The sequence below is a fragment of the Geotrypetes seraphini genome, chromosome 5, assembly GCF_902459505.1.
Source record: "Geotrypetes seraphini chromosome 5, aGeoSer1.1, whole genome shotgun sequence".
NCBI lineage: Eukaryota > Metazoa > Chordata > Amphibia > Gymnophiona > Dermophiidae > Geotrypetes > Geotrypetes seraphini.
In genome coordinates this window covers 46,353,952-46,380,188 of record NC_047088.1, presented here as the reverse complement: position 1 = coordinate 46,380,188, position 26,237 = coordinate 46,353,952, and the positions used below count along the sequence as shown (strand labels likewise).

Sequence of the window (26,237 nt, the reverse complement as noted above, 5' to 3'; positions counted from 1 at the left end):
GGGGTTATCCTAGTCCGCCTGAGAGAGCAGATGAGATTTGCACGGACATGGCCGCTAGATCGGAGCTAGCCGCCCCTCCCCAGTAGTGTCGCCGCCGTCTCGGGTACCGCGTTGTCCCGGGACGCTTCTTAACCCTTTCCCGCCTTCTGCTTCGAGGGGGAGGGGGGGCGACTTCGGTCTTGAGGAGAGAAGCGATGGCGATGGGGACGTCTAAGCCGAGGGCGTCGTCCCTCCCCCGTGGCGCACACAGAGCCTCGCCAGCCCGCCTCACTCCCCCGATACACCCCCGCCCCTTCTTCCGCCCTCCGCCCCTCCCCCCACCCAGCGCTCCAAGCCCAAATCCGGCGGCAGCGGTGGACGCAGGTTGAGCGGGGGCCCTGGGACCCCCCCTCCCCCCCCCCCAACGAGGGAAGATGTCCGAGGTGCGGAAATTCACCAAGCGGCTCAGCAAGCCAGGCACGGCCGCCGAGCTCCGGCAGAGCGTCTCCGAAGCGGTCAGGACCTCGGTGATCCTGGTAAGTGAAGCAAGAGATGGGGGGGGAAGTCCTGATCCCTCCCCCCCCCCCCATCGGCTACGCATATCGCCGGTCCCAGTTGCTCGTCTCTTCCCTCCCTCCCGTTCGTGCTAACGTTGAAAGTTTTCTGCAAACGGTACCAAAGCAGGAACCGTTGTCACCCAGCAAAACTAGATCTGCACGCGGAGGGGAGGGGAGGGGAGGGGGGGGGGAGAAGCGTTTTTGTTTCGATAGTGGCAGCGGCGACACCCGAGTTTTCTTTAGAAATAAACGGCTGCATTGAGGTGGGGTGTTGGTTCGGGCTCTTCCTTTTTTTTTTTTTTTGCTTGTTGCCTGATGCTGGCTCCCCTCTCGGTTGCGATGATGGAAAGCCCCACCCTGAGGCTGGGTGACAGCTGGGGAGGAGAGAAGAGAGCAGCCGGCGGTCACTTCCTCTTTCCGATGCTGCTGCAGCGCGGTGGCGCTTTCTAGGCTGGCCGGGGTCTCCTTTCGGTTGCGTCATGATTAGGACCAGAGTTCGTCCGATCGTTTGCAGGTTGAGACGCGGAGCTGGTGCTGACCCTGCTGCCACCACGTGCGGTTCGGTGTCTTCCGGCTCTGAGCTGATGCATTTTAGTGCTTGAGCTGCTCCGATTTCGTGTCGCCCTTTTAAGTGAGGCTTAGCACAGCCAGATAAAGATAGTTGTGCAAGAAATTGAAAACTCTCGAGCCTCTGTAATTGGATCAAGTCTTCAGAATGAGCAGAGTGGAAAAGCTGACATTGCTTTTTAACCAGATGAACTGTTGGCAGTCCCGAGTGAGAAGACACTGATTATTGGCACTTTAAGGGTCTGGAAAAAGAATATGTACTGGTATTTCATATTAAATTCTTTCCTGGCTTCAATCTTTCCTGCACTGTGGGGGGAGATCAAGGAGGGAGGAGCCCCACTTGCAGAGCTGCTCCCAGATCTCCTGGGGCAGACACTTGTTCCCCCAGTTTGCTACTGGCTTTCAGATGTTGTACTTTTTCCATCACCAAAACAGCTGTAGATTGATTTTTAATCTTGCTTGGCATTATTGATTATGAGCCTTGATTTGAATAAAATTATGGCATCCAAATAAGCTGTCAAAATTCCAAGGTCGTCTGTGACATTTCTTAATTCACTGCTAAATCGCATTATTAATGCAGCTTAATTTGGTGTGTTGCTATAAAAATTGCTTTGATGCCAAGAGTCTAGCTAATGCTTCCCTTGGTGATGTCAGACATAGAACAGTGTTTGCACTTCATGGGCTGGTGAAATTGTTCACACAGTGCATTTTAATGAGATTTCGGGGATTAGACAACTTTTTCATATTCTTGACTTTTTCCTATCTATAGTTCTATTTTACTAATAAATAGAAATGTTTCCTTGATGATAGATTGTGAGCCCACTGGGACAGACAAGGAAAAATAGTTGAGTACCTGAATAAATTTATGTAAACCGTTCTGAGCTCCCCTGGGAGAACAGTATAGAAAACTGAATAAATAAATAAATGAGATTATGAGCCTTAGGTGATTATTTTAGAAACTCTATTCTTGTTTTAGGTGTCTAAAGACTGGCATTTAGATGTTCAAATCCCAATTTTATAAAGCCAAGATATGGATGGCTAAAACTACAGAATATCTATATGGCAAGAGGGTGTTTTGGGTGGTACTAGGAAAGAGCCAAAATATGGACTTCAACTCCGATTGCAGAAGGGGAAGGGGTGTCCATGTTCAAAAAGATGGCCATATATATTTAGGCCTGATATGTGGCTTGTCCAGATTACTGAAAGGCAGTGGCGTAGCAGTGGTGAGTGGTGCCCCTCTCCCGCCCTCTTCCCTGCCGCCCCCCCTGCTGCGCACCCCTTCCCAGTATCTTTTTTATCTTCGGCACGAGCAGCCATAAACTTGCAAGGTCATGTTGGCTTTGGAGCTCTCTTTGACGTCACTTCCTAGGTGCAGGTCCTGGAAGTGACGTCTAAGAGAGTGCCGAAGCCGACATGAGCAGCAAGTTTGTGGCTGCTTGTGCTGAAGTTTAAAAAAAGTACGGGGGGGGAGGGGAAGGGTGCACGCACGGCAGGGGAAGGAGTGGGAGGGGTGCCAATGCTCCAAGGAAGACCGTACCTGGAGTGGACTGCCCCCCTTCCCTTACTACGCCACTGCTGAAAGGTACTCTTAATTGAGCAGCTGTCCACTGAATGGATTAAGACACGTCACCTCCCTAACCCCCTAATGGTTGCTGCTAGAGAATGACACAGGGACAAATTTTTCCCTGTCCACGTGGGAACTCATTTTCCCAACCCGTCCCCATGAGTTCTTTTCCTGTCCCTGCCCCATTCCTGAAAGCTCTGTCCTCATCTGAACAAGCCTCAAAGACTTTAATATCATAAGTAGCAACATTCTAGAGCTCAAATTGTGATGTCATAATGCCTCATTCCACCAATGCCTGAGCTCTGTTCTCATCTGCACAAGCCTCAAACACTTTACAGTCATATGTAGCAACATTCTAGAGCTCAGATTGTGATGTCATAATGCCTCATTCCACCAATGCCTAAGCTCCGTCCTCAACTGCACAAGCCTCAAACACTTTAAAATCATGTGTTCGATGTTTGTGCGGTTAAGGCAGAGCTTGCAGGAAAGGGACAGGGAGGGGGGCGGAGAAATTGAGTTCCTGCGGGGATGGGGGAAAATTTGTCCCCGTGTCATTCTCTAGTTGCTGTCTCTCTCCCTCCTCCAAATGTGAAACTGGCAAGGGATACCAGGCTCTATGACAGCTTCAGGAACTACAGATATTCCTAATAGTTCTCCTTGCAGATCTGAGGAGTAGCCTAGTGGTTAATGCAATGGAATGAGAACTAATGACCCAGGTTAAAATCCCACTTCAGCTCGTCTTTTTTTTTGTTTTTGTTTGTATATTGTGAGCCCTCTAGGGACAGAAAATACTTTATGTACCTGAAGGCTATTGAAGTGGTTTACATTCAGTTACTGTGGGTATTATTCTGTTCTTGGAGGACTTGCAGATAAAGTGGAAGTTGAAACTGGGTCGACTGGTTCTTAATCTACTGCTTCACCCATAGGTGTCAGAATGGGGAGGGGGGGTCCACAGGGGCAATGGCCTCCCTAATAATTGGCAATCAGAAGTATGACTCTTCCAACTCCCCCAACCTACCACCTCCACTGTAATTTAAAATCTTTGGGCAGCCGTCTGCCTGCCCAGGAAGTGTTCTTTCTACAGCATCTTGCCTACAAGAGGAAGTGCTATAGGGACATAGGCAGCGACTCACACGCTGTGTAGCTGACCCGCAACCTTCTCTCTGACGTCAGAGGGATGGATTGTGGGCCAGCCACGTGCAGCGTGTGAATGGCTGCACATGCCATCCCTACGTGGAGTTTCTGCTGGGAGTATGGAGCTTCTGTGGACGGGTCAACTTCGTGGGAGGGAGGGGTGTGTGGGCGGAGCTGGTTGGGATCCCTGGCGATGCAACTTAATTTTGTTACAAAAGCTGGAAGGCGGGGAGGGGGCACAAAATCGACACAGAAAGAAAAGGGGGTATGAACATGGAACACAGAATGGAGAGAGGAAGGGGGCACTTACTTGGGACATAGGGGGAGGGAATAGAAAGGGTGAATTGTTGGGCACAAGTGAGAGATGGTGCACATGGGGAAAGGAAGAAAGGAAAATTGGGCATGGAGAGAGAGGTGAGTAAGGTGGAGATGCATGGAGAATAGAAGGATGAGAGGGAGAAATGTTGGATGTGGTAGAGAGAGATCAGGGGGACATTTTGAAGGGGATGTAAGGGGGAGGAATTTTGGACATAGTGATGGAGGAAGATATGTGGCATGGTGTTGGAGAAGGGTGATAGAAGGAGAAATGGGGCTGGGGGACAGTGGTGAAAAATTGTTGCACATGATCTGGGGGATGAGAGAGGGAGAAATGTTGAATGTGGCAGTAGAGGGAGTAGGAGAGATGCCTGGATCTCTCAAGACAGATGAACAGTGAGAGAGAGACTTGTTGCCAATAGCGGTGGAGGATAGAGGAAGAAAGGTTGGACTCATGGAGGGTCAGAGAGAGATGTTGGTTGGGGAAGGAAATGAGGTCCGGCGGAGACAGAAATATTGGATACACAGTCAGAAGAAAGTGCAACCAGAGACTCAAGAAATCATCAGACAACAAAGATGGGAAAAATGATTTTATTTTCAATTTAGTGATCAAAATGTGTCCAGTTTTGAGAATTTATATCTTCTGTCTATATTTTGCACTATATTTGTCTATTTTTCTATAGTTCGTTACTGAGGTGACATTTCATATTTTAAAGTTATCTGCCTTGACCTCTTTGAAAAACTCCCCAAATATAAATGTAGTGCGCTTTGTGGTTTTTTTTTAATTTGTGGTTACCATTAATAAAATTATATATTGTGTGTGTGTATATGAAAAATGGATGGAAGAACTTGCTTTACAATTGGTACTATTATTATGGAGGTGGAGTCTGGGGTGGGGTTTTGGTGGGTCTGGGGCAGAGCTTGGGGAGGTCTGGGGCGGAGCTTGGGCGGGGGTACTCATTTGGTATTTGTTAGGCTTAGGGAGTATTTGGCTTGAAGAAGTTGAGAAACACTGTTATAGGGTCCTTGGCTATCTTAGATATACGCTATACCAAGAATACCATAACATAAAGTTAAATATTGTAATTTATTGATTTCTTTAATTCAATTCATATCCTAAAAACTAACAAAATTTATTTCATTTACATTTAAAATCTACAATAACATGTAATACAAAGTGCAAAGTGCTACTAATAAAAAATCATAGGCTGGGAAAAGCTACAGGTACTATCTAAAACTTTAAAATAGAGTCCATCAATCAATCTTCAAGGTTCTTAATGATGTTAAATTTTGAAGCCATTCAGGCCCAATGAAACTTATTTAACTTGATGACGAGTCAATTAAAGTCCCAATATCTCCTTGAGTAGTAATCTGTAGGCTTGACCAGGCCAGTTGTGTATAAAAATATGTCACCAAAAATGCACAGCTCACAAGACAAACTGGTACATCCAATCTCCTGTTCCACAATCTTTTTGTTGTTTTGCTGCCCAACTCAGAGTGCCATTTATAGAATAGCACGTAGCACTCATTTGTTTTGGTGACCAAACATGGGAGAATTTAGCCCACTATATGGATTTTCAGCATTTTCACACATGATAGTATTCTAAATTTTTATGTGCATAATTGATGCATATATGTTAGCACACCCTTTATAAATTATTCCCTAATGAGTTACCTCTGTACAGGTCACCTAAAATTAGGACCTAAAGTGTGTTAAGTGCAAATTCTATAACAGCAGTAGATCACCAGGGATTCCTAAGGTGGGAATATGCTGGAGTGTGATCATTGGGCCTCCACCCATTGGTACCCACCCTCACGTGGTGAGGGTGGGTAAAAAGAATTTCAATTTCAGTCAAAAATATGATTTTAGACCAGTTGTAATGCTGAAACTGAACCTAAAATTCGGTCAAACTCTATTGTGCACCAGTCCAAAAATGTGCACACAAGATTATAGAATGAGGGGGGTAAGTGGAGTAACATAGCAGCTGCAGGACTTTATCCAAGAGCTGCTGATAATGAACTAAATGTCCTGAAAAGAATATGCCCTTAAGTAATGTGGAGGACACTGAGATAAGTGATTTACTACAGTATTGCCAAAATGTGATGATGAATTATAAAAGGCTCGTACGCAAACACAATCTATTAATTTAACATTTCTGGAAAGGAAATCAAATAGTCTTAATAACTCACCTGGAATGATTTCAGAAAGGAGAGAGATGTAATTTGTCATGCTGGGCCGGGAAAAAGCTAGATTTGTAGTAGGTTGTTATACCATCTGAAGGATGAAAGACTAGAGAAAAAGGTCTGGTAGGTGCCTAAGCCTTGGAGACCACATAGGTCCCTTTTTGATGTTCCAGTATAGAATGTTTGTCCCAACCTAGCATAAAATTTGTTTTACTACTTGGGATCTAGCTAGGTACTTGGGCTCTGGGTTGGCCAATGTTGGAAACAGGATGCTGGATTTGATGGACCTTGGGTCTGTCCCAGTAAGACATAAGAACATTCTTATGTTCTTATGTGTATCCTCCCATACCTCTCATAGAGAAGACTGCTGAAACTCAAGGAAGATCAGGGAACCATGATCCTAATCGCCTTGATTTGGCTGAGGCAGATCTGGTTCCCATTTCTTGTGGAATTGTCCTCTGAAGAACCATGGAGATTGGAGTATTTTCTGACCCTTATCATTCAGAATGAGGGGTTTCTTCTGCACCATAACCAGTCTCTGGCTCTCATGGCCTAGATGTTGAGAGCATATGAATCCTTGAGCAGCAGTAAATTGAATTAAATGTTTCTCACATCACCCTTGAGCAATTTTGGCCCATTCTTTCACACAGAATGGTTTCAGCTCTGAACCTGCCTGAGGGTGTTGCTAGAATCTTGCTCAAGTTCTAGGAAATATTCCACTAAAAAATGTTATTCTTTTAAACGGAGGAGGTTTGCCATCGGGTGTCACTTGTCAATCAGCAGGAAAAATCTGAATGTGATTGGTGGTCCGTGGAAAGAAACCAAGAACCTTGCTACCTGCCTCAGGTTTACCAAAGGGCATTTAGATAACCCACAAGACTTCTAGAATATTGTTAAATTTTGGGCTTATCTGTCCATAAAACCTTTGGTTAAAACCAAAACATAAAACAAATGCTTTGTTTGGCACAAACTAAATCTTGCCTGGCTAAGTAGGAATTTCATCTTGTCAGACATGGTGGAGATTATCATGGGATGGGCTGCAATGTTGCCATCACTGATAGAACCATATATTCTGATTTATGATAGATAACCTGACAATCTCTTCGAAAACATTCTGTCTGTGAGCTGAAACTGAGCCAATTAATCTGCTGTACAATGGCTGAAGAAGATATTTTTTGTTCTGGATTGGCCAAGTCAAAGTCCTGACCTAAACCATATTCAGGTGGTGTGGCAAGACCTGAAGCAAGCTGCTTGTGCAAGGAAAACCATCAAATGTCACAGAGCTGAAACCATTCTGTGTTGAAGAATGGGCCAAAATTGCTCAAAGGTGATGTGAGGAACATTTAGCTCAACTTAGTCCTGCTCAAGGTTGTGCCACCAGTTATTGAATGATGAATTCACATGCTTTTCCACACAGGGATACATGGAGGTCAGTATTTATCCATGTAGCAAGTATACTGTCATTTGATTATGTATGTATTATGTGAACCGCTTAGGTTTAGGCGGGGTACAAGTTTTTAAATGAATAAATACAATTTTAAATGTATAAAATAAACATTTAATAATATATGTGAACATAAATAGCCTTACTGGGTCAGACAAATGGTCCATCAAGACCAGTAGTCCGTTCTCACGGTGGCCAATCCAGGTCACTAGTACCTGGCCAAAACCCAAGGAGTAGCAACATTCCATTCAGAATCCTAAAGAATAGCACAATTCTGGAATCCCAAAGAGTAGCAACATTCCATGCTACAGATCCAGGGCAAGCAGAGGCTTCCCCCATGTCTTAATAACAGATTATGGACTTTTCCTCCAGGAATTTGTCCAACCTTTCTTAAAACCAGCTACACTAATAAGAACATAAGAACGGATGTCTTACTGACATCTAAAATTAAACCTGACTCCAAACAACAGTGATGCATTGTGGGATGAATAACTTAAATTTCATTTCCACAATGCTAGGTTCCACAATAGGAATAGGACAAAATGTACTGTTCAGTGTGTGGCAGGGGTCAAAAAAGCAAACAGAATGTTAGGAATGATAAAGAAAAGGATAGGAAAAAAAACAAAAAAAAATTATACCTCTATATCACTCCATGATGTGATCACATGCTGAGTATTGCATGCAATTCACAATTCTGGTTACCAAAGTGCAAAAAAGATATAATGGAATTAGAAAAGGTACAGAGAAGAGTGACAAAAATGATAAAGGGGATGGAACAAGCCTCCTATGAGGAAGGCCTAGGGAGGTTGTGGTTCTTTAGTTTGGGGAAGACAGGGATGAGGGGAGATATGATAAAGCAGTGATTCCCAACCCTGTCCTGGAGGAACACCAGGCCAATCGGGTTTTCAGGCTAGCCCTAATGAATATGCATGAGAGAGATTTACATATGATGGAAGTGATAGGCATGCAAATTTGCTTCATGCATATTCATTAGGGCTAGCCTGAAACCCAATTGGCCTGGTGTTCCTCCAGGACAGGGTTGGGAACCACTGTGATAAAGCTCTAGAACAGGGCTGCCCAAGTCCGGTCCTTGAGATGTACTTGGCAGGCCAGGTTTTCAGGATATCCACAATGAATATGCATGAGAGAGATTTACATACCAAGAAGACAGGCAAAAATCTCTCTCATGCATGTTCACTGTGGATATCCTGAAAACCTGACCTGCCAGTAGATCTCGAGGACCGGACTTGGGCAGCCCTGATCTAGAATATCCTGAATGGAAAGAAGCGAGTAAACTCGAATTGACTGTTTTACTCTTTCAAAAAGTACATAGGGGGGCACTCCTTGAACTTATTAAGTAGTACATTGAAAACAAATCAGCAAAACTATATATATTTTTTCCACTTGGTGCATAGTTAAGCTCTGGAACTTGTTGCCAGGAGGATGTGGCAAAAGCAGTTAACCACAACTGAAATGAAATGAAGGGGCCTCTTTTACAAAGCCGCAGTAGCAATGCTGCCGCGGTAAATGCATCAAAGCCCACAAAAATCGAACGGGCTTCCTAACGTTCATTTACCGCGGCAGCTTTGTAAGTCGCCTTGATCCTTTGTAGGCAGAGCGCAACTCGCAGATTGGATTAAGAGGTCCTTTTACAAAGGCGCGCTAACCGATTTTAGCGCGTGCTAAATCGGTAAGGAGCCCTAAATTTGTTGAAGACTCCCAGAGTTTGAATAAATTCCTGGAGGAAAAGGCTATAAACCTGTTCACAAACAGATGTTAGATGGACCTAGGGAAAGCCACCGCTTACCCCTGGGAGCAAGTATTTTGGAATCTTGCTACGTTTTGGGATCCTGCCAGGTACTTGTGAACTGGTCGCCGTACCTCAAGAAGGATATGGCAGTACTTGAGGGGGTCCAGAGGAGAGCAACTAAACTGGTAAATGGTATGGAAAACTTTTCATACGCTGACAGGTTGAAAATGCTGGGGATTGAGGGGTACAGATAGGAGTAGAGGTAGGTTATAGAAATAGTCAGGGACCACTGCTCAGGCAATAGGCCTGATGGGCCGCCACGGGATCGGACCGCTGGGCGAGATGGACCTCTGGTCTGCCTCAGCGGAGGCAACTTCTTATGTTCTCCCTGGAAAAGCGGAGACTTAAGAGGAGACATGATAGAAAACTTCAAAATCCTGAGGGGCATAGAGAAGGTGGACAGGAACAGATTCTTCAGACTGTGGGGAACCACAAGTACAAGGGGTCACTTGGAGAAATTGAGAGGGGACAAGTTTAGAACAAATGCGAGGAAGTTCTTTTTTACCCAAAGGACACATGGAACGCGCTTCCGGAGGTTGTGATAGGCCAGAGCACAGTACAGGGTTTCAAGGAAGGTTTAGATAGGTTCCTAAAGGATGAGGGGATTGAGGGTTACAGATAGATGTAGAGGTAGGTTACAGAAATGGTCAGGAACCACTTCACAGGTCACAGACCTGATGGGCTGCCGCGGGAGCGGACCGCTGGGCGCGATGGACCTCTGGTCTGACCCAGTGGTGGCAACTTCTTATGTTCTTATGGATGTGCCACAGTTAAAAACAGGATACTGGCCTAGATTAATCTTTGATCTTGGCCAGGACTTTTTTTTTTTTTTGCAGTACTTCTATTTTTATTAGTGTAATTTGAAAGCTGAATTGTTTTGAGAAAGTAAAGAAATGCTGCCATTGATTCAGCTCTTAATGTATATAACTTCTGACATAACCTAAAAAATCTAAAACAACCTCTAGTTAAATAAATGCTGGGTACTATACCAAAAATTCACCCTAACCTTCCAAATGAAAACATTAAAGAGAAAAAATATTAAAGGGGGGAAAAGGTTGTGATTTACAACTTCTGACATGTCATTTTCAGAAATCTGTTTATTGCACCTACTTATTTAAATAACTATTCCCCTTCCTTTACTAATGAGTAGTGCGGGTTTTAGCGCCGGCAGCAGCGGTAACTGCTCCGACACTCGTAGGAATTCAATGAGCGTCGGAGCAGTCACGCTATGCATTAGTTCAGGATATACCCCCTCCTTTCCTCTCTGTAATTCTTGGTGGCTTACAAAAAACATGCACAATAAAAATTCACAAACTACAATATACAAGTAGCATCATAAAACAATTGGCAATAAACTTCTACCCTGAAATAGGACCTAAGAATATCCAAAAGCTACTGTAGTTACTATTACTACTACTAATCATTTCTATGATCAGCATTTCATTAGCGTGTAGTCGCGCTTTTCTACAGCGGCCAATCGTTGCTACACTTGTTTATCTTGCAGTTCACTAGCGCACATCTTATATAGCTTAAACCGTTAGCGTAGAAGCCACAAGGAAGGTGAAATTATGCGAGTGCACGAACGACGAAACTTGAGCTACACAGCGTTTTCTTATACCCTCACTTATCTAGCGATTCTGTTGCGCGCATCTTGTATAGCTTTCAGCGTTAAAAAAGTTAGCAAATGAAAATATAAACATACCTTGCAAATGAAGAAATTTGGAAGTAGTGTCGCCCTCACTAAAGGCGAGTGAAATCCGCGCAAGCGAAATACCTGTTGTAGAGAAAGTTCTAGACCAGACCTATAACGGACACAGTCAGGCAGCGAAAGGAAGGCGGACTGTTCTGAGCACGTATAAAAGGAGCAGACGTAACCAATCACAAAGAGGCTAGCGAAAGGAAGGCGGGCTGTTCTGAGCACGTAAAAAAGGAGCTAACGTAACCATAGTAACGAGAATGCATTCACGTGACTCACGTTTATGTGAACATGCGCGTGCTTGTCATTGCGCTCATTTGTCCTTCCGCTCATTTGTCTTGCGCGCAATTGTCGTTGCGCTCAGTTGTCATTGCGCTCACTTGTCTTGCGCGCAATTATCATTGCGCTCAATTGTCTTGCGCTCACTTGTCTTCATGCAGCTAAATAATTTCAGATCATATATAAGATAACATCTAGCTTGTGATAGGCAAGATAATTCTATTGCAGATATAGTACTAATTATGCAAGGGTTTCCATTGTTTGTTTTTTTGGTTATTATAATTTTCAAAATTATACAGTTATACAAAGTATAAGAATGGAAAGGGGGGTTCCATTGTAAGGTTTGTTTGTTTTTTAAATTTGCTTTTTGTTGTTTAATAGCATAGAATATATTTTATTTATTTTTATTTTTAGCATTTATATACCACTTATAGGCTAAGTGGTTTACATTCAGGAACTCAAGCATTTTTCCCTATCTTTCCCGGTAGATTCACACTCTATCTAATTTACCTGGAACAAAGAGGGATTAAGGCCTAGATTCACTGGCCTTACCGATCGTGTCCCTACCACTTTGCGACCCCAACCTGATTCACTAACCATCCTCCTGATCCAATCTGCACCTGATCCGATCCGCACATACAAATGAGAGGATATGGCATGCAAAAGTAGGAAGGCAGCGATTCACAAAAAAAAAAATCAGGAACACCGACTGGGCTGGCCAATCAAAAAAGAAGCGACTGCTGGGGACAATCGCTCACGTCCTTTCCGACTGTCCTGCTCTCTGCTGCCCTTCGAGTAATGAAGCACTGATACCACTTATCTTAACAGTCTTCTCTGACTCCAGCGCTGAGACGCATGGACATACATGTTTCTCTCGCAAACTGTCCAATGTGATCGTTTCGATCCCTCCGATCTTCATCCGGGGATTCTCAGAGACTGTGCCCTGCTGAGTGAAACTTAGGACATTTAGTCCTAAATCGCAACAAAACTTTCAATCGGCAGCGTTGCCTCTACTCCAAATCGCCAAAAGCTTTTTGGTTTGGTTAATTATTACCCCTTTTTCTTGTTTATTTAGCTACTGTGGGCATTAATCTGTTTGAGACCTTTTTTTTTGCTTTGAGTGCCTCTTATGGTACCATCAAGACAGAAGAATAGCATTGGGGATAGGGAAGATTGCTTTTTGCGCCCCCCCCCCCCTCCCGCAACTCCATACCCAACTCATAATCTGTCCCTCTGGTCTTCTGAAATTAAGATTAAAGAAGCTTTTATTGGCACGACAGAATTTGTACACATGCTGCCATAGTAAAATAAAGAGGTTATAATGAAAACAAACAGCCATAATAGTTCTAATAATAGTAATTAAAGTTACAGGGTTATGACTGATGTGTTCTGGAACTGGGATGTGTTGTCCCTGATCACAAAATACAGGGACTGGTGCCCAAACTGGTAGCCAGTGCCTTGCAGAGAAAAGCCTTCTCCCTACCTTTCCTCTTAGGCTGCAGCCTAAAATCAGGAGAGGGAGGGGTGAGACTGCCACAGATAGAACCGAACAAAGAATTCCTCTGCTTTCTAATCTAGCCCCTTCCCACCTGTCATTTTTCAGGGCTGATGCAGAAATCATGAGGTAAAAAAAAAAAAAAAAAGGTTCCAATACTAAGCACCATCAACTACTGGAAAAAGAAATATGTTCTGGCTAAGTATAAGAATACAAAAAAATTGCATAAGCCCCGTGCCGATATTATACTGCTTATAGTCACTCAGTAAAGGCCTTTTCTGTGTATTTCTCTCACAAATCATCATAATCCACCAAACACATTTGAGACAGAAAAAAAGCACACATTACGAGTATTAGCACAAACGGTTTCATTCTTCAGTATCTATATTACAAGTCTACGTTTTCCTTCATTACATGCATGAAACATTGTTAGCTGCTTGGTCATGGACCTGCAGTAGGATATCATGCAACGGAGGGTATTCTAAAATTTAGGGGGTCGATATTTAAAGTGATTTTACTGCTCAGAAACGACTCCTAACCAGTTAAGTCGCTTGTTCAGGGCTATCTGCTAATATTCAGCAGCAGTTAACCGGTTATTGCCGCTGGATATCGTCACAACATCCGGGGCCCATCATTTTTTGGCACCCCCCCCCCATCTGTAAGAAAAACATGATTTTTAGTAACAAACCACACGTCACACATGAGTACCTAGGAAAAGGCAGCATCTTACATATTGCAGTGAGCAGTACATCAATACACCCATTGTAAAACTAAACAAGCCAGACCAGCACAGATCAATCCTACACCGTCAATCCTAACAGAAAACCATGTCTTTCGAACACACAGAACACAGAAAACACCTTCGCCTAGTAAGGAATATGTAATCACAAACTAACCCCTCCCTCTTTTACAAAACTGTAGTGTGGATTTTAGCTACGGAGGTAACAGCTCTGATGCTCATAAAATTCTGAGCATCAGAGCTGCTACCACCAAGGCTGGTGCTAAAAACGCTTCACAGTTTTGTAAAAGGGGGGATAAAATAAAAATACATAGACAAAGGTTAAATTGAACCAGCAAGAAGCTGGACTCTGCATACAATGCTTCACAGAAACAGTGACACATGTCTCCTAAAGCAATAAATAAATAGAAATTTTTTTCTACCTTTGTCTTCTGTGGTTTCTCCTTTCCTCATCTTCTTGTAACTCTCTTCCTTCCATTCACTGTCTGCGTCTCTCTTCCCCTATATGGCATCTTCTCTCCTTCTATGCCCCTTCCAGAAACTGTATGCCTCCCCCTTCCATCTCTCCTTTCACCCCATTGGTCTGGCATCTCTCTCCTCGCCTTCCCTCTCCCACACCTCTCCTCATAGTCTGGTATCTCCCCTTCCCTGATTCTCTGGCATCTCTCTCCTTTCCTTTTCTTCCATCTTTCCCCCCCCCCCCCCCCCCCCCCCCCCCATCCCCCCCCCCCCCCCCCCCCCACTTCTCCCCCTCCATGCTCTCACATCTCCCCCTTCCTTTTCCCTTAGACTGGCATACCTTCCTCCTATGCTCCAAGCCCTGGCATCTCCTTTAATTCCCTCCCTCATCTTCCTTCTCCCTCCAGCTGGGTACCGCAACACTCTTCCCTGCAGCTCTGCACTTCCCCACAATTGCCATGCTTCGGTTCCTCTTCTTCCTTCCTTCCTCCCCCCCCCCCCGCGGGACCCTGCGGCACCATCAACTCTTACTCCCTCTAATGTCGGCCTGCAGCTCCAGACTTCCTCGCACCTTCTCCCCTCCCCCTTTGGATCGCTATTATTTTAAATGTTATAGCCGCGGAGCTGTATCCATCAGTGGAGATGTCTAACCTCGGCCTGCCCCGGAACTCTTACTGCAACAGTGACTTCCTGTTCCTCCTAGACGGGCGGCTGCTGCAGTAAGAGTTCCGGGGCAGGCCGAGGTTAGACATCTCCACTGATGGATACAGCTCCGCTGCTATAACATTTAAAATAATAGCGATCCAAAGGGGAGGGGAGAAGGTGCGAGGAAGTCTGGAGCTGCAGGGCCGACATTAGAGGGAGTAAGAGTTGATGGTGCCGCAGGGTCCCGCGGGGGGGGGGGGGGGGAGGAAGGAACTCTAAACTCAAAGCCGGCTAGTTTTTGGGCGGCCCGTGGGTAGAGTCGGCACGACCGCCTGAGCTAGGCGGATAAATCCGACTGCATGAAAGTCAGTCCTGTTTTGATGCGGTGTTGCGTCTGCGGTTAATTGTTGAATATTGCACTTAACTGCATTAGAGATATCTAGCTGCATAAATATAGATATTTAGTTCCAGTGCCTGGCATTGAATATCTGAGAAGAATGCCAATGGTGGCAACAAAAAAATATTCACCGGCTGAGTATCAACCCTTTTAATTTAAAGCATTTTTTTTTTTTTTTTTTCAATCTTCCGCTTAACTTTCCTGAACTCTTGACCTCCTTTTTTCTCTCTCGCATCGGCCATGCGTCTTCAGAAAACAAATGGACATCAGTCAGTCATGGCTTCCACTGCTGCCAGCGTTTTTAAGCACTGTCTGGCGCAAATGGGAAAAATAAACCAACTTTTGCACGGTGCCGTGAGTAGAGCCAGTTCTAATGCACTCCACAAGTGCCTCTGCTCGTGCAAAGGCAACAGAAGCAGAATCCTAAACAGAGTGATCTTGTGTTTGGAAAGTAAGCACAGTAGCGATGGAAACAAGAGATGAGCCACTTGTTGAATTATTTTATCAACAGAAGAGTTGTCTCACTAAATGGAACAAAACTTTCAAGAGCTGCAGTTAGAAACATAGCATAGTTATGCAGCAGAAAAAGACTTGTATGATCTATCCAGTCTGTCGAGCAGTCGCATTCATTAACTATTTGTGATGAAACCAACAGTATTACTAATATTGTACTTGCTAAATTCAACTTTGTTGTCTTTCCCTCCTCCACTGAGATACACAGCACCCACACTCACTATCCTTTTCATATGCAATCCTGCCAGATGAGCGACTGGCTCTCCATTCCCTGGAGACCTGTAGAGCTTACCTGTTAAACAGCACCCCCCACAGGCAGGATTATATACGGACGGCTTCAGCTTAACTTAGAGGGAATAGCGCTTACCATTTCAGAAGGTTTCTAGCTGCAATGTTTAAACAAAAAACATATCCCCCCCTTTTTTTACAAAGCCACACAAGAGGTTTTTAGCGCCAGCTGGCATGTTGGATGCTCTGCCCTGCTCCAACGCTCATAGAGTTCCTATATGTATCAGAGCAGCATTCAGTACACTGGCCAGCACTAAAAACTTCTTACACGGTTTTGTAAAAAATGGGGGATAATTAGTCCCCTCATATTTTAGTCAAACTTAACAAGGAAAGAAGGTTGTTCCAATTGCTAAAACCTTAGATGTGAGAAGAAGAAAAGCATTTCTTCTTACCCGGGTGGTCTTTAAAATAACCGGAAATACATTAATAGTCTGACCACAAAATTTTTTCATTGTATTTCGCAAAATAAACCTTCAAACATCTGGTATTTTTTTCTAATTCAGAAAGAAAAATCACAAGTAATGTAGTTCTAGCAGTAGTAATATCCTAGGAAGACTAGGAAATTAGGCCAAAGTGACGCAGATTTTTAAAAAGGGTTCCAGAGGTGATCTGGTAAATTATAGACCAATGTGTCAGGCAAAATGGTAGAGACTATTATAAAGAACAAAATGACAGAACATTCTACATATGCATGGATTAATGAGAGAAACCCAACATGGATTTAGTTGAGGAAAATCTTGCCTCACCAATCTACTGCATTTCTTTGAAGAGGTGAATGAACATGTGGATAAAGGTGAACCGGATGATATTGTGTATTTGGATTTTCAAGAGGTATTTGACAAAGAACCTCATGAAAGACTTCTGAGGAAATTAGAAAGTTATGGGATAGGAGGTAATGTCCTATTATGGATTAAGAACTGGTTGAAAGACAGAAAACAGAGTAAGTTTAAATGGTCAATATTCTCAATGGAGAAGGGTAAATAGTGCCGTTCCCCAGGGGTCTGTGCTGGGATCGCTGCTTTTTAACATATTTATCAATGATCTAGAGATGGAAATAACTAGTGAGAGAATTAAATTTGCTGATGACACAAAATTGTTCAAAGATGTTAAATCGCAAGAGGGTTGTGAAAAATTGCAAGAGGACGTTGTGAGACTGGAAGACTGGGCGTTAAAATGGCAGATGATGTTTAATGTGAGCAAGTAGTGCATATGGGAAAGAGGAACTTGAACTATAGCGACGTAATGCTGGGTTCTATGTTAGGAGTCACTGCCCAGGAAGAGGATCTAGGTGTCATCGTTGAGGATACGTTGAAACCCTCAGCTCAACGTGCGATGGTAGCTAAGAAAGCAAATAGAATGTTAGGAATTCTCAGGAAAGGAATGGAAAACAAAGATGAAAATGTTATAATACCCCTGTATCACTCTATGGCAGGGGTAGGGAACTCCGGTCCTCAAGAGCCGTATTCCAGTCGGGTTTTCAGGATTTCCCCAATGAATATGCATTGAAAGCAGTGCATGCAAATAGATCTCATGCATATTCATTGGGGAAATCCTGAAAACCCGACTGGAATACGGCTCTCGAGGACCGGAGTTCCCTACCCCTGCTCTATGGTATGACTGCACCTTGAATACTGTGTGCAATACTAGTCGTCGTATCTTAAAAAAAAAAAAAGATATAGCAGAATTAGAAAAGATACAGAGAGAGGTGTCAAAAAAGGGATGGGACGACATCCCTATGAGGAAATGCTAAAGTGGTTAGGACTCTTGAGCTTGGAGAAGAGATGGCTCAGAGGTGATATGATAGAGGTCTATAAAATACTGAGTGGAGTGAATTGTTTGTTTTGTTCTTTTCAAAAATACTAGGACCGTGAAGCATGCGATAAAGCTACTAAGTAGTAGATTTAAAACAAACCGGAGAAAATATTTCTTCACACAATGTGTAATTAAACGCTGCAGCTTGTTGCCAGAGAATGTGGTAAAAATCATTTAACTTAGCAGAGTTTTAAAAAGGTTTGGATAATTTCCTAAAGAGAAGTCCATAGGCCATTATTGAGATGACTTGTGGAAATCCACTGCTTATTCCTAGGATAAGCAGCAGAAAATCTGTTTTATTTATTTGTTTCTTCATTTTTATAGCCCATCCTCCCAGGAGCCCAAAATGGATTACGTAGAATACATACACAAAATTTTCAGAGATGCACAGAGATACGCATGCTACAGGATCATAATACGAATCTATCAACTTGCAACTTATAGGAAAATTAAAAAGAAATGAAATATAAATAAAATCTTCTCAATAACTAGTCAAATTAGTCTTAACTACAACTGTAAATATGAAATATAAATAAATAATAACCAAAACAAATGTAAGAAAAGAAAAATAAACAGGGAGAGAAATTGAAATGAAGGTGCCTCGGCCCAGATTCAGGAACGGCAGATCACTGAAGGAAAAGTCGGCTCCATTCCTACTTAGGATCTAGCTAGATTCTTGGGACGTGGGCTGGCCACTGCTGGAAACGGTATACTGGGCTTCACGGGCCTTTGTCCTGTCCTAGTAGAACAATTCCTAAGTTAAAAGGGGGTCCTTGTACTAAGGTGCACTAATGGATTTAGTATGTGCTAAATGTCATGCAGCCCATAGGAATACAATGGTAGCATTTGGTGCATGCTGAATCTGTTCGTGAGCCTTGGTATATTCACAAACTCTCTGACTATTCTCAAGAATTTCTAACTGAAAATGCACAAACTGTCTTTAAAGTCAGAAACACTAGCATTTTGTAAAGTCCCCATTGATTCTCACCTGGTAAATAGGAAGGGTCTACTTAGGTTATTTTTCTATTGATTTATTCATTCATTCATTCAGTTTTCTATACCGTTCTCCCAGGAAAGCTCAGAACGGTTTCCATGAATTTGTTTAGGTACTTAAGTGTTTTTCCCTGTCTTTCCTGGCGGGTTCACAATCTATCTAATATACCTGGGGGGATTAGGGGACTGGCCCAGGGTCACAAGGAGCAGCACCCCAGGGTGTTGAGGCTGTAGCTTTAACCACTGTGCCACACTCTCCCCTACTGTGCCACTCTCCCTCCCTATCTTGGTCCTCTAGTGGCAGCAATCTCAGATGAAAAAGCTGCAATCTAAGAATCAAAATTCTGGAGATAAGCCTCTGTCTGAGTCACGGTCTCTAAATATTTGTCAAAGTAACCAATCTCGCTCAGCATGCTTTTCTACTCTGATCCCCTCTGTCAGTTTATCCAACTGAGGGGGAGCTATAACCCAGAGAAGAGGGAGAATTGTAGAATTTTACTCCAAGGAAAGAAATGAGGTAACTGTTCTTGAGGCTTTTTCGCTCATATCAGGCTTGGTAACTCTTGCTGTTGGTGGGGTCAGGGGGTATAGCTGCCATTGAGCAAGCCTGGCAAAATGTCCAGGGCTTCCCATTGGTAGGGGCTGCCTAAAAGTGCTCCACCCAAAGGTCCAGCATCCCTACCTTCCTCCCTCTCTCTCTTTGGTTCCTCCCCAGTGCTGTGGTGGTTGACAAGAAGTGGCACAGAAAGTGCTGAAAACTGGCTGTCTCCGGCTAGTGGGGCCTTACCTCTGCCACATCTGTAATGCAGCAAAAGAAAGGCTTTGCTGGTCAAAGACAGTCTCTTTTCAATGTTGCCTCTACCACTGCTGGCCACCTTTTGCAGCACTGGGGAGAAACCAGAGAGTTAGAGATGGTGGGGTAGGGGTAGATGGAGGGCTGGAGAGATGCTGGGAGAGCAGGGGGAAAGAGAGAGAACATGGGGTATGGCAAGAGAGTAGGGGAGTAATGCTAGACTTTGTTGGGGGGATAGATAGAAGAGAGGGGGCAGATAGATGGAGATAAGAGAGGGATCTGGACCAAAGGGGCAGATGGAAGTGAGAGAGGGATCTGGACCAAAGGGGCAGGAGAAGAGAGAGAGGGATCTGGACCAAAGGGGCAGGAGAAGAGGGGCAGATTCTGGACTAGAGGGGAGGGAGAAGGGAGAGAGAGGGGTAGAGATGCTAGAACAACAGAGGGGGAGAGAGAGAGAGATGCTATACCATGAAAAGGGGGGGTGCAGGAGGATGGGTAGAGAAAGAAGGGGCACAGAAGAGAAGCTGGCATGGAGGAAGCGTAGGAAAAGGAGCACAGAGGGGTAATATTGGACACAAGGAAAGATGGATGGTAGACCTGGAGAGAATTTTTTAAAAACCCAGAAAAAAGTAGAAGAAATACACTAGGACTAAAGTGTTGCTCAGACAACAAAGGTAGAAAAAAGGTATTTTCTTCTTAATTTATTAACTGTAATATGCTAGCTTTGGGAAATCTGCATTCCTCTTCCCCTTGATTTTTCTGCCAGGGGCTCATTAAGTCCTGGCTAAGCCACGGGTGGAGGTGTTCTCAAATCTGGAAACAATGATGCTCCAGAATCTTGGGCAGATACAGGAGAATTTGTGACCTAAATAGATGCAACTAACTGAATTTGACCATCCATTGGACAAGTGGTAGAACTAGAAGCAGCAGTACATACAGTTCAAGAATTTCTTTTTCTTTGCCCATACTCTTGGGCACCTCTAGGCACTGAAGGGGCAAGGCATGCTTCTCTGGGCATCCCCTTTTGGGCACATCCCTGTGGCTGTAGGCTTGCCTTGGTATTAAGGCCACAGAGGGTGATGACATCAGTGTAGGGAATGGATACTTGGATCTTCTAGGCAGCTACCAACCACCAAAATTTCCTCCATAGAAACTTCACAGCAGCCAGCAAGCCCCTCGCACAAGTACTGTAACAGCAAAGTTCTCCTTCCACTCTCAAAAAAGTATTTGGCAAATTATTTTGGCTATTTGTCATTAAAAAAAAAGCATGTAGTGAACAACAGTACACAATGTAGTCTGATAGGAATATATTTTTCTTTAGGGTAATTAAGTAGTTTTATGTATCTTATTTAGTATATTAGGCAGGACCTTTTTCCTGCCAGTACTATTCTTCTCTGCATCCAGCCCCTGCAAAATGACAGGAGATGAGGGGGCTGGATTTGAGAGCAGAGTATAGTAGTTCCTTGTTCTAATCTGTCTGTCCTAGACTCGCACCCTCCTCTCCTGATCTTTACAGCAGTGCTCTCCAACTTTTTCAAGCCCAAGGCACATTTACATCAATAAAAATGGAGCAGGCAGTGTGGACAAGGAAATATATGGCTTAAAGAAGAGCAGGGAAACACTAAAACATCTACCAGTGATTGGAAGGGTTCAAAGCAGTTTGGGGGAGGAAGATGGGGGAGATACTATGTGCAATTTGCACTCTGCATAAAGTGAGGCCTTGGCTGACTATGGGCTCCACCCTAACCAGGATGGAACCAAGCTGATGGTATCAACATTTAAAAAGGAGATAGAGCAGCTTTTAAACTAGAAACTGGGGGGAAGGCCGACAATTGCTCAAAAGTGCATGATTCGGAACAAGATATCTTTAAAAAAATATCACCAAAACATGGAGGATAGGTCATCCCATTAGTGAGGCTACAATAGAGACCATAGTTGATCAGGTGTCATTAAATACAGAGCAGTTAGATTTAAAGATCGCAAATTATCCATGTCAACCTCTAAGCAAATTGTAAATAGGAATGACAAACTGTTTGAAATGTCTATATGCAAATGCCAGAAGCCTAAGAAACAAGATAGGAGAGTTAGAATATATAGTAAAGCCTTGGTTTGCGAGCATAATTCGTTCCAGAAGCATGCTTGTAATCCAAAGCCCTCGTATATCAAAGTGAATTTCCCCATAGGAAATAATGGAAACTCAGACGATTCGTTCCACAACCCAAAAATTTTAGTACAAAATACTATACATACTTGTATTGCAAGACCTCACTCGTTTACACCCGCAGCGCCAGAGAGAGAAGAACCATCAGCTCAGTTGTGATGTGTGTATACTGTATGTACTTGTATTGCAAAACATTGCTTGTATATCAAGTTAAAATTTAATAAAATGTTTTGCTTGTCTTGCAAAACGCTTGCAAACCAAGTTACTTGCAATCCAAGGACTTTTTTTTTTTTTTTGTAAATCTTTATTGATTTTTAAACTTTGTCAGTGCAATACAAATATTGCAATAAATGAAAGGATAGCTATAATAGACATCTCTGAGACCTAGTGGAAGGAATAACCAATGGGATACTGTGTGATCAGGGTACAAATTATTACAATGATAGAGTAGATCACATTGGAGTTACGCTATATGTTAGAGAGAATGGAATCAAACAAAATAAACATTGTGCATGACATAGATAGCAGCATGGAATCCAGATGGATAGAAATTTCATGTGTGAAAGGAAGAAATATACATGTAGGGCTATACTACCTTCTCCCAAGGCAATGACCAGACAGATGAAGAAATTTTTACAGAGACTAGGGAAACTGGCAAATTGGGCAACAGTATAATAATGGATGATTTCAGTTACCTCTGACAAAACAATACATTTAAGGACAAGGATGGTTATCAATCATAAAACTACTCTATTCTGCTGAAATAAGGAACTGGATCCGTAATAGTGGAGGAAAAAGATCTCGGCTCTACTAAAAGCACTGCAGTTATACACACAGCATTTTAATAAGCAACAGGCTTTCCATTCATCGGCCAGAAAAAAACCTCCATTCTTTATCATTTGTTCAGTAATCAAAGCTTCTCAGTTCCTTCAGTCAGCAGGAAATGCCTCCGGATATTATAACTTCTTCTTAAAGATTGTCTTCGTGACCCAAGCACCCCAACGGTCAAATGTCTCCAATGTACACTACAAGGTATCTGCTCCAACACAGTACATTTAAAAGAGGAAAATGCATGTCTCATTTCTAAACAGTGTTCCACTAAAGGTTCCATAATTTTACCAGCTATAATGCGGTGTTTATGTTCTATCAATCTAGTCTTTAGTAATTTTATGGTCTGCCCCATGTACAATTTATCACAAGGGCAGACCAGAACATACCCCCACATACGCCATGAAATTTCCCATCCCTGATTTTCAAAGGATGCCCTCTTGTTGCCGTGGGTCCTTTGAGGAAAAAGAGATCCTCTTCCACCTCGATACGGCCTGTGACATATTTGAACGTCTCGATCATGTCTCCCCTCTCTCTGCGTTCCTCGAGTGAGTACAGGAACGACTGGGTAAGTTGCAGTTAATAATAGTAGAATATAATTTTTTTGTTTGTTTGTTTTAATTTATAACATTTTATTGAAGAAATCTAGTAAATATACAATAATATAATACAATAAAATAGTCATTACATTAAAATTCATCATATTAATTTCCATCAAATGTCTTTCATTTCTTCAAAATATATTTCCAAATTACCCATTATATATCTCAATACTCTCCCCCTATTTCCTTCCCCCTTCCCTTTTCTCTATTCACCTCTCCCCCACCCCACAATTTTTAATTATAACATTGTAATAAATGAATTAAACAAAATACAATTCAAATAATTCCACATATATTACTATCATCCCCTTTTACCACTCCGACTCTAGAATGAAAGGTGACATCAATTACCAAATACTAAAAATGCAAAGAATGATTCCAAAGCTTCAGTGTAAAGTATTAAGAATCATACTTCTTGCTCTAGAGGATAATTTTAATAATAATAGTTTGTTTTGTCACATTAGATTATGTGCGTTTAAGTGAAACCCTCACAGAACTGTGGATGCAGCGGGATACAAATTTTTAAATACATAAATAATTATTGCAGACTATTTGAAGTGAGGATTGTTATAGGTTGTGAGAGCTGGATCGATTTGCCGAATGCGGCTGTTTATCTCGCTCCCAGAAAGGACCCAGCTATACATAAGAAACCGCTATTTATAGAAGATAAGTGACTGCATTTACAGTAATTTTTCATTTGGATAGTTGTGTGTACTGTGAATGTATAGATGGATAATGCTGTTTATGTTATAGGATGAAAATGTGGGTGTGTTACTGATTTGACCGTTAGGGTGTTCGGGCCATGAAGACAGTCTGTATGAAGAAGTTATAATGTCCAGAGCCATTTCCTGCTGACTGAAGGAACCGAGAAGCTTTGATTATTGAAGAAATGATAAAGAGTGGAGTTGGGGGTTTTTTGACCGATGAATTAAAGCCTGTTGCTTATTGAAAAGCTGTTCTTATTAGAAGCTGTGGTTATATCTGCAGTGCTTTTAGTAAGGCTGAGGGGTTTTTTTTTTCCTCCACTATTACGGATCCATTTCCTTTCTTTCAGCAGAAGAGAGTGGGTTATTTAGTAGTGCTAAAGAGGTAAAATTCCTAGATGTAATAAATGGCTGTTTCTTGGAGCAACTGGTCCAGGAATCGACAAGAGGGGGAGTTACTTTAGATTTAGTCCTTAGTGGAATGCAGGGCATAGTATAAGAAGTAAGGGTGTTGGATCCGCTGGGTTCTTAACATTTTATCATTATAACTTTTTTTATTCTTCTTTAAGATTGTTGTACCCTTTTTATATGGCATATATGTATTTTTCCTATATTGTATGCACATAACTTGTTGATGCTCAATGATTTGCATTGTTTGTATTACAATTAACTGTTGTGAACCGCCTAGAACTTTTTGGGTATGGCGGCATATAAAATAAAATAATAATTATTATTATTATTATAACATGCTCAGATTTGAGCTGATACATGGAGTGATGTCACTAAAGAAATCTACTGTAGCGAAATTTAATTTTCGAAAGGGTGACTATGATAAATGAGGAAATTGGTTAAAAATAAGCTACAAAAATTGACGGCATAGGTTAAGACTTTAAATCGGGTATGGACGTTATTTTAAAATACCATCGTGGAAGCCCAAATCAGATGTATTTCACGTATTAACAAAGGTGGAAAGAAAAGCAATCAAGAGATGGCATGGTTAAAGGTAAAGCGAAAGAGGCTATTAGAGCCAAAAGAATACCCTTCAAAGAATGGAGAAAGGATCCAAATGAAGAAAGTAAGAACAAACTAGAGAAATGCGCGGGGACAGAAATCCCACCCATCCCCGCCAGGATCCTCTCCATCCCCACCCGTCCCCATCAGGATCCTCTCCGTCCCCACCTGTCCCCGCAAGGAATCACCTCCATCCCCCCCTCCCCATAAAAAGCAGCAATTACTTCTGACAGGATCATCAATTCCACAGTTTCTTTTGTGTTTCCGCTGCTGTTTTCCTTGTGGAATCTCTTTGGTGGAACCCTTTTTTTGTTTTCTGTTCAGGTAATTAACTTATAAGCCCCCTCTTTTACTAAGGCTGACGTGTCCATTATATTATATGGGTGAATCCTGCTTCCAAAGCCTTCCGTCCCCGTGGGAGTCCTGTTGGCTAGAGGGGGGTCCCCGTGGGAGTCCTGTGGGCCAGAGGGGGGGTCCTCGTGGGAGTCCCATGGGTTAGGGGGGATTCTTGCGGGACTCCCACGGGACCCGTTCCCGTGCAGACCTCTAGAACAAACATAAGCACTGGCAAGTTAGATGCCAACCATTGACAAAGAAGGCGAAAAAAGAATATGAAGAGAAACTTGCCAAAGAGGCAAAAACTCATGGTAACAACTTTTTCAGGTATATCAAAAGCAGAAAACCTGTAAGGCTTGAAGTTGTCCAGAGGAGGGCGACGAAAAAAGGAGGTTTGCGACAAAAGACGTATGAGGAGAGACTGGAAGCCCTGAATATGTATACCTTAGAGCAGAAATGGGCAACTCCGGTCCTCAAGGGCCTGAATCCAGTCGGGTTTTCAGGATTTCCCCAATGAATATGCATTAAAAGCAGTGCATGCAAATAGATCTCATGCATATTCATTGGGGAAATCCTGAAAACCTGACTGGATTCCGGCCCTTGAGGACCGGAGTTGCCCACCCCTGCCTTAGAGAAAAGGAGGGACAGAGATTCAGATGATTCAGACGTTCAAATACTTGAAAGGTATTAACGTAGAACAAAATCTTTTCCAGAGAAAGGAAAATGGTAAAACCAGAGGACATAATTTGAGGCTGAGGGGTGGGAGACTCAAGAGCAATGTAAGGAAATTCTTCTTTACGGAGAGGGTGGTGGATGCCTGGAATGCACTCCCGAGAAAGGTGGTGGAGAGGAAAACAGTGATGGAGTTCAAAAAAGCGTGGGATGAACACACAGGATCTAGAATTAGCAAAAAAAATAATAAATATTGAAGA

General features: G+C 42.9%; 1 protein-coding gene across 8 annotated transcripts in view; it reads left to right on the top strand.

Annotated features, from left to right (window-relative positions):
• The first annotated feature begins 340 nt into the window (after positions 1 to 340).
• The window catches only part of DOCK11 (dedicator of cytokinesis 11), a 247,141-nt gene continuing 221,244 nt past the window's right edge, over positions 341 to 26,237 (top strand). For 6 of the 8 annotated variants that reach the window (XM_033945546.1, XM_033945543.1, XM_033945542.1 and 3 more), the window contains exon 1: positions 341 to 515. In XM_033945546.1, the coding sequence (XP_033801437.1) occupies positions 414 to 515 (102 nt within the window). In that variant the 5' untranslated portion in view covers positions 341 to 413. The remainder of the gene's footprint in view (positions 516 to 26,237) is intronic. The other 2 variants (XM_033945544.1, XM_033945545.1) reach the window with 1 other exon arrangement.